The sequence below is a fragment of the Otolemur garnettii genome, unplaced genomic scaffold (genome assembly GCF_000181295.1).
Source record: "Otolemur garnettii isolate 467f Iridium unplaced genomic scaffold, OtoGar3 scaffold00147, whole genome shotgun sequence".
Lineage (NCBI taxonomy): Eukaryota > Metazoa > Chordata > Mammalia > Primates > Galagidae > Otolemur > Otolemur garnettii.
The window spans coordinates 1,497,354-1,506,908 of NW_003852542.1; the positions used below are offsets into that span (position 1 = coordinate 1,497,354).

A 9,555-nucleotide genomic window follows, 5' to 3' on the forward strand; every position below is an offset into this window, starting at 1 on the left:
ATATAATGACTTCACAGTAATGGCAAACTGTTCTAAGATCCCTAAGCTCATGTCTATTAGAAATAAAAGACAATGCTACTCATATGATGTAAATTTTAGTTTGAAATTCATCAATAAAATTCTATTCAGAAGAACAAACATTAACACCTTTGTCCCTTTCCTCTTCTCTTTGCTATATACTAAACTTCCCTATCAAAAGGGGAAATGAAAAGTAGTATCTCTTTTGATCCCCTTGATTTGTAAACTGACTTCAACCTTCTGTGCCAGAAACAAGAAAAGAACAATTCAGAGAATAATTTTCACTACTTAAAAAAAAAAAATTCCTAGTAAAATGTGGTCATCCCTAATAATTAAAATATATCTATCAATAGCTAGAAGAAGCCTTTAAACCTCACTCTGCAAATAATTAGTGCTAATGCCCAGGAGTTCTCTGATGTATTTTGTATACCCTATCATTGGCACACTGTTACCTGGCAGAGCTCCTCAGCTACATCCAGCATTCCTTGTCGAAAGAAGTGCTCCACCATCACCTCATTGAGAAGCCTCTGGCTGTCTGCTTGCCAGCAGCCATCTATTCCCACACTGCTGATGTCAGAATCAAAATTCTGGTGGGGAGAAACAAAGAAAAGGTATCAGAAATAGATGATTTTCATACTACCTAAGACCATTTTTTGGTCTTGGTTTCAATCTCAGATATTCCCAGTAACCCAATTCCAATTTATTTATAACCTATTATAGAAAGGAATTCTTCCACTGTTCCTTTCAAAACTTGTCATTCTCATAAATTATTGCTGAAAAGTAAATAGGTGTATTTTTAAAGCTATACAGATTTAGCAGTGATTTCTGTGCATAAACTGAAAGCAATGGCAATGATTTCTAGGCACTATACTAGAGCAATATTTTCAGAGGCTTGCAGTGATGACCTGTATAAGCATGCTCAATACAGTCTTGTCTATAATGGAGACACAAAGGAGAGGGGTAAGAAAAAACAAATATACCATCAACACAGGATTAGCTAAATAATCCATAACACATCCCCGCAACTGCAGTACTGAGGCCAGAATTGGTGGGGGGATGGTCAAGCAGTTTATGTACCCCCGTATAGAGGATTAAACATCATACTTACAACAACAGTCACCAATATCATAACTCATCTGAGGAATTAATGAGAACAAAACATTCTCCTGGCAAGCCTGGAAATCTCTTGTGACTTGGAAGGCAAGCCACCAAGTAACTCAGTAATCTTAAAGGAGCCAAGTTCAATAGTAGCAAGGCTACTGTTAAGGACTTGGCCTTGACTACCGTGTTTCCCCCAAAATAAGACACTGTCTTATATGTATTTTTTCTCAAGAAGACACACTAGGGCTTATTTTTAGGGGATGTCTTATTTTTATTAAGTGTAATACAACAATCTACATTTATTCAAATAAAGTTAAGTCATCTTCTTCTGGAACTGACCTTGTTGGTGGGGCTGGCGCTAGTGATGCATGAACTCCTTTCCCTTAGCAGTTCGCACGTGTGCAATAGGATGCCTGCTACCCTAACACCCACGCACCTGCACAAGTGCTAACAGCTCACTGCGGAGATAGGAGCTGTGGCAGATAAAAGGTATTTTAGGACAGTACCTGTGGTTCAAAGGAGTAGTACACCAGCCCCATATGGCGGAGGTGGCAGGTTCAAACCCAGCCCTGGCCAAAAAAAAAGGTATTCCAGTCTTCCTTACCGCTCCGCTCCAAAACGCATGGCGTGGCTATGCAGTGGATCCATGCCCATCACTAGGTCTTATTATCGGGGTAGGGCTTATATTTAACAAATGCATAGAAATCCTGCTAGGGCTTATTTTTTGGGTAGGCCTTATTTTGGGGGGAAACATGGTATGCATGCAGAGGGGCCTGACTTTAAAAGATGTATTATAGACTTTGAAAACTGAACTAAGGATAAACCTAGTTCCCAGGCCCCACATTGGCTACTGGGTGGTATATACAAAGTATAAATCTGAACAGCTGTAAATGGCCTTAGAAGCAAGGCCTTGAAGCTATAATCCAGAGAAAATTGGTTTAGAATCTGTGGCCTGAACCCAATCAGGCCGACTGCAAGCTTAAACAAAAATATAAACATTCTCTACAGAATTTAAGTAAAACCCAGAGTACTATAACATATTATCCAAATGTCCAGGATGCACTTAGAAATTATCTGGCATACAAAGAACAAAGAAAACCTCAACTTGAATGGGAAAAGATGATCAAGAGACACCAATGCCAAAACAACAGAGACGATGGAATCTTTAAAGACTTTAGAGCAGTTATTATAAAAGTGCTCTAAGGGCTGGGCACAGTGGCTCACGCCTGTAATCCTAGCACTCTGGGAGGCCGAGGCAGGTGGACCGCCTGAGCTCTCAGGTTCGAGACCAATCTGAACCAGAGTGAGACCCCGTCTCTAAAATTAGCTGGGCCCTATGGCAGGTGCTTGTAGTCCAAGCTACTCAGGAGGCTGAGGCAAGAGAATCACTTGTGCCTAAGAGTTGCTGTAAGCTATGATGCTAAGGTACTCTACCTAGGGTGACAAAGTGAGACTCAGTCTCAAACAATCCCAAAACAACAACCCCCCCCAAAAAATGCTCCAAGAATAAGGGCAAATACTAAACAAAGACTCAGTAAAGAAATAAAAAATACAGTAATTTGGCTTGGCACACGTAGGACAACAGTGGTTACAGTGCCAGCCACATAACGAGGTCGGTGGGTTCAAACCTGGCCTGGGTCAGTTAAACAACAATGACAACTGCTGCAAGAACAACAACGAAATAGCCGGGTGTTGTGGCAGGCACCTGAACTCCCAGTTACTTGGGAGGCTGAGGCAAAGAATCGTTTAAGTCCAAGAGTTTGAGGTTGCTGTGAGCTGTGACACCAAGGTACTCTACCAAGGAGCAATACACACACACAAAAAACCCCCCAGTAATTAAAATTAAAAAATTGAGTGTGACAATTTTAAAATAAAAAAATTGAGCTGTGACACCAAGGTACTCTACCAAGGGCAACACACACAGGAAAAAAACAGTAATTAAAATTAAAAAATTAGAAGGCGCCTCTGGCTCAGTGGGTAGGGCGACAGCCCCATATACCGAGGGTGGTGGGTTCAAATCCAGCCCTCGCCAAACTGCAACAAAAAATAGCTGGGCATTGTGGTAGGCACCTGTGGTCCCAGCTACTTGGGAGGCTGAGGCAAGAGAATCACCTAAGCCCTGGAGTTGGAGGTTGCTGTGAGCTGTGCAATGCCACAGCACTCTACAAGGGCGATAAAGTGAGGCTCTTGTCTCTACAAAAAATAAAATTAAAAAAAATTGGATAGTCTCAATAGTAGTTAAGTGGCAATGAAAAAGTCAGTGAAGATCCACAGAAATCATCCAACCTCACCAAGAACGAAAGACTAACACCCTCCCCCGCAAAAAAGGTAGGGGCTGGGCAAGGCGGCTCTTGCCTTTAGTCTAGTGCTTCTCAACTTTCTTATGCCACGACCCTTTAACATAGTTCCTCATGTTGTGGTGACCCCCAACAATAAAATTATTTTCGTTGCTACTTTATAACTGTAATTTTGCTACTGTTACGAATCATAATGTAAATATCTGATATGCAGGATGTACTTTCATTATTACAAAGGGGTCTCGACCCACAGGTTGAGAACCGCTGCTTTAGTCCCAACACTTTGGGAGGCAGAGGTGGGAGGATCCCTTGAAGCAAGGAATTTAAAACCAGCCTGGACAACATAGAGAAACCCCATTTATTCAAAAAAGTTATATGAACTATATTATATTATGCTACTGCACTCCAGACTAGGCAAGAGAATAGGTTCTTCAGAAAGAAGAAAATACCTGGCAGCGCCCGTAGCTCAGTGGGTAGAGGGCCGGTCATATACATGGAGGCTGGAGGGTTCGAAACCAGCCCAGGCCTGCTAAACAACAACAACCACAACAACTACAAAAAATAGCTGGGCTATTTTTACTGTGGCAAGTACCTATACTTCCAGCTACTTGGGAGGCTGAAGCAAGACAATCACTTAAGCTTAAGAGTTTGAGCGGCTGTGAGCTGTGATGCCACGGCCCTCTACCAAGGGTGACATACTGGGACCCAGTCTCAAAGGAAAAAAGAAAGTAATACCACAAAAAACCCTGAAGCATCAAAGGTGAAGGAAGAACAAATCTACACGGTGGTCTGAAAGCTTTCTTTGCCCAATTCCAATTTTGCCTGCTTGATCTTTCACAGGCGTCACCCCTTAACAAATGTCTTGCACTTCAAAAGCATATGAAGCAGAAAAGACCCTTTAAGCTAAATGGCAATCCCAGTCAACCATTGCTTAAATACAGTTCAATAAATACAGGATTATTTGATAGAACGTATGAAGTCAGACAATTAAGTTTGTGAATTCATCCTAGAAAAAGTGCTACAAACCTCATTGCTGAATATCACTATGGTCAGCTTCTAGGTATGAGCTTGGAGTATCAACACCAGTGCCTAGTCCATCCTTCAAAGTAATTTTGGAACTCTTATTTTTGGAAAGACCATCAGAGCTGTTGTCGTAGAAGATCTGACAATTAAGTTTGTGAACTCATCCTATAAAAAGTGCTTTGAAGGGTGGCCTGGGCATGGGCACTTAGCTTTCCATGGGGAGTACTTCAAAGGTAACCAAAGTGATATTCAGCAATGAGGTATGCAGCACTTTTTCTAGGATGAGTTTGCCAATGTAAATGACTTCATACAAGAGCAGGAAATAAGTAACCTGCAACAGCAACTACAAACAGTCTACTATTATTCACAGTCACAACATAGGAGTGCTCCTCTCCAAAATTAAGCACTTTTTTTTTTCTTATAAAGAGTTATCTACCTTATTTTGGATTCAAAAAGCCCAAGGTCTTGGAGAATAAGGGGAAAGAGAAAGACCTATCAAAGAATTCTTCAAAAGACCAGCCACTGACTTAGAAGGAAACCCAGGCAAGAATGGCATCCTGGAAACCAGAGAAGAAAGTTTTTCAAGGTGGAGAAAGTTCCAGATACTTCAAAAGCCCCCTATAATTCAAGACTTTTCTGATATAAAACCATCTGCTGCTAAGAATATTTTTAGCTCTAAAAATCAAACAGAACCTCTTGAGAAAAGACCCAAGCAAAACAATCATGGACCTAAATCAGCAAAGGCTAGAAGATCTTGTTATGCAAAAACAGCCAGCTATGACCTGGGATCAAAATTCAGAGCAATCAAACAGGAATTGTAGTGAACATGAAAGAAAGAGAAAGCAGAAATGGAGAGAAGAGGAGATAGGAGGACAAGGAAAAGGAAGAGAAAAAGAACAGGAGCAGAAAAAAGAAAAGAAAAAGGAAAAGAAAAAGGAAGAACAGGCTCGGTGCCTATAGCTCAAGCAGCCAAGGTGCCAGCCACATACATCAGAGCTGGCGGGTTCAAATCCAGCCTGGGTCTGCCAAACAACAATGACAACTACAACCAAAAAATAGCCAAGCGTGGTGGGCGCCTGTAGTCCCAGCTACTTGGGAGGCTGAGCCACGAGAACTGCTTAAGCCTAGGAGTTGGGAGGTTGCTGTGAGCTGTGATGCCACAGCACTCTACCCAGGGTGACAGCTTGAGGCTGTCTCAAAAAAAAAAAAAAAAAAAAAAAAAAAAAGAAAATAAAATAAAATGAAGAACTATATCCCAGGAAAAGAAGAACAATATCCCAGGAAAAGATTAGTCAGCAACCCCCTCTGGACACTCTCTGGGGAAAGTTAAATTAAACCAATACCTCACAATACTAGATAGTTTTTCCTTCTCATTTGAATTTAGCATTACAAATAGTATGACAACAACTAAGTTATCTACCTTATTTTTAGATGCCAATCCAGTAATCTAAAACTCAGTACATATGTTAAGATTTAGAAACACTTAGACAAAACAAAAACAAATAACCAAGACTATAGTTAAAGGTCTTAATTTTTATTCATTTTCTTTTTATAGACATTTTTCATGGCCAAGTATTTAACATAAACAATATAAATAATTCAAAGTATCTAAACGTTGGCTCAGCGCCTGTAGCACACTGGTTATGGTGCTAGCCATATACACCAAGGCTGGCGGGCCAGCTAAACAACGTCAACTGCAACAAAAAATAGCCCAGGATTATGGCAGGTGCCTGTAGTCCCAGCTACCTGGGAGGCTGAGGCAAGAGAATTACTTAAGCCCAAGAGTTTGAGGTTGCTGTGAGCTGTGACCCCATGGCACATTCTATCTACCAAAGGCGACATAGTGACACACTCTCTCTCTCAAAAAGAAAAAAAATCTAGACGCTGAAGCAACAACATCCACACACATAAGACTGCTCCCTAGCCCTGAAGAACCACAACTGCTTATATAAGGTCTTGTGTTTCATTTCTGCTCATGAGAGTCTGCCTGTTCAGAGTTAATTTTATCAGTTCATCAATACTTTAGGCAGGTTATTAAATCTTGATGCTGTCTATAACCACTGAAATGCTGGAAGTAAAACTAGAACACTGCAAAGTGGTACTACCTGTGTTCCTTTTCTGGACTAGAGCAGAGGCCCCGTGGGTGACTGATGTTACACTCTCCCATATTCTACTTCCCAAAGGGCCAATCAAATTAATGAAGGAATGGCTTTCTGAAGATAGAATTTATTGCAAATTTGGGAATCTGCCTATAACTCTCTAAATGTCTAAATGGACAGTATAAGCAAAGAATCACTGAGACTAATTAAGAAAGCTCTCAGTAATTTATCAGCTTCATTAAATCCAAATACAATTTTCAGGTTTCTACTTAGTCATTTAATAATTATTCCCCAATCACACCAACTCTCAACAAATTTATCAGGTTATCTATTCCACAGGGGGGAAAACAACTTTAGAAGACACACTGGTCAGCTCAAAGCACAATTAAAACAGACAATTTTATGTGGCAGTATATATATAAAGTTAAAATTTTAATAGCTACCACTAAACAGTATCTGTTCAGATTAAACAAAAGAATTTCTTGAATTCTTTCCTTAACATACACATCAAAAATAAACGTTGATCACCTAGACAATTTTAAGAAGAGCCTGCTATTTAAACAATTTCCTCTAGATTTTACTTAACAATGTTTCACAATGATCCCCTCCACACACCTTTAATTCCTTAAGCTTATTATGGTCACCACTATACAGGTAAGAGAACTCAAATCCTTTACATTCAAAATCTAACTACATTCAAGCTCTATAACTTATTTACAATGCTTGAAAAATAACGAAAACATGAATGAGCAGTGTATTCGATGATTTTCTGAGCTAACCATTCTGATTTTCCAGTTTAAACTACGGAGGTAGACAAGAAAACGTCAACAGCTTATTTTCTGGTCACATGTATTAAAAAATAAAGCTAAGAAGATAAAAAAGAATGCGATATAGTATCAAACTCCTTTTGTTATAACTGCAGGTTCTTTCTCACTGTTGCATCAGGGCCGGATTCAGTCCCGGTTTCTGTTGCTAGGTGACCAAACTCATTTTCACTCATTCTATGGCTGCCCAGAAAATCAGCAGTGCTGCAAACCAGCCAAGAGGCAGCTAATGAAGAGAAATACCTGTCTATTATTAGCATCTTCTGTTTTACTATACTTTCTTCTTTCACGTTTTTAAAGCAAAAGCCTTGGCATGATGTGCTTAAATGGGAAGAAAGAACTCAAGAACTAAAAGCAAAAAAAAAAAAAAGCACATATTCAAGGTTGTGTTTTCCCGGTGAGGATGCGATAGCTTGGAAAAAGAAATTCAGGACACACTAAATCTGGAGGCTGAGGCATAGGAGAAGTAAATAACTTTAAAAAAACATTATGAAACTGTGAAATCTAAACAGACCACCCTGCCCCTCTGGCCACGTATTATATGAGCATTCTTATGAATTAGTCAAACTTTAAGAAATGGCTTTCATTATTCACCATCAAAAAAATCTGTTTCTGAAATATACTTTATGACATTATAATTACCGAAAAGACTATAGTAAAAATACACAGTAAAATTCAGTGTTTATTTCCTTAGTGCCATTTCTTTAGTAGTGTTAATACACTTTTAAAAACTTCCCCATCTACTTTGAAGAAAAATTGGTATATGAACCTAACAATGCGCCACTGTTGCACCCACCAGGAATCAATTTCCCTTGGAAGGATCCAGTTAATCCAGTTTAGCAGTAGGAGGAAGACTGCAAAAGATACATACCAGTATAAGGCCTGGATTCTGGGCCCTCTCAGACTGAGAAAAGATAGCATTTCACATACAGCCCCTAAAAGATCAGTATTCAAAAAGAGTATGAACAGCTTGATGCCCGTAGCTCAGGGGTTAGGGTACCAGCCACATACACAGAGGGAGGTGGGTTTGAACCCGGCCAGGTCTGCTAAATAACAATGACAACTGCAACCAAAAAAAATAGAATTGCCTAAGCCCAAGAGTTAAAGGTTGCTGTGAGCTGTGATGCCACAGCAATCTACCAAAGGCAACATAGTGAAACTCTGTCTCAAAAAAAACAAAAAAAAAAGAGTATGAAACAAATACCTATCAATAAGAAAGATAACCTAACAGACTAAATATACGGAAGAGGAGCACGAAATTCACCAAAGGAGAAAATCCCAATGTCAATTATAAAAAAGTTCAAAATGATCAAAGAAGGCAAGATCAGTATTACTAGAGATTATTTCATACCAATCTAATTCATTTAAACAACGTCTAAGTCTGATAATACCAAGTATAGGTGAGAAACAAGAAACAGCAATTGTTATACATGCCTGGTAGGGCTGTAATTAGTATAAACCCTTTAGGGAAAAATTTGGCAATACTTAGTAAAGCTGATGATGAAGCACATGTTCTTTGATAAAATAACCCATATTTAGGCATGTACCAGACAGCAGCTTTATAAACTATGGGCTGAGAAAGAAATTTGGTAGTGTGTCATAATCAGCATTTTGTAGATGCATTTTTAGACGCAGATGCTACCTTTTTTAGACATCACATATTCTACTCTATATGCTACTTGGTTTTTGAAATGAAAAGAAAGGTAAGAGTCACATGATAAATTCTCACTTTATAAACAAAGGGAAGCATTATGCCAACCACTCCCTGATCTAACCATCTGTCATATTTGCATCCCTATCCCTACTATTATTTTACATACCTTTTGGTGGCTATTTTATAATTCTTCCAAAGATGATTATATCTCTTACCATTCTAGATGCAAAGGAGAGAAATTCATACATATGGTGAGTATCCTCAGAGGTCACTAGAGATTAATTCTCTATGTGTAAAAATGCCAGTTGAAAAAGTTTATTTGAAGTCTTAAAATCTGAGTTTTAGTCTAAGCTCTTCCATTTGCTTTCTAGCTCTGTGAATTCAGGCAAATTATTAATCTAAATCTCAGTTTTCACATCTGTATCTGCAAACAATAATTTCTACCTTACAAAGAGGTGGTGAGGATTAAGTTAAATAGCATACATGAAAATCTACCAGCACTGATCCAATAGTAAACCCTTAATACATGGTAGCTGAAT

At 39.1% G+C, this 9,555-nt stretch overlaps 1 protein-coding gene across 1 annotated transcript in view; it reads right to left on the reverse strand.

Moving 5' to 3' along the window:
- RMND5A (required for meiotic nuclear division 5 homolog A) overlaps positions 1 to 9,555 on the reverse strand; it is a 77,648-nt gene that overhangs the window by 31,942 nt on the left and 36,151 nt on the right. Inside the window, exon 3 of the mRNA XM_003799189.3 lies at positions 471 to 605. Coding sequence (XP_003799237.1) covers positions 471 to 605 — 135 coding nt within the window. The remainder of the gene's footprint in view (positions 1 to 470; positions 606 to 9,555) is intronic.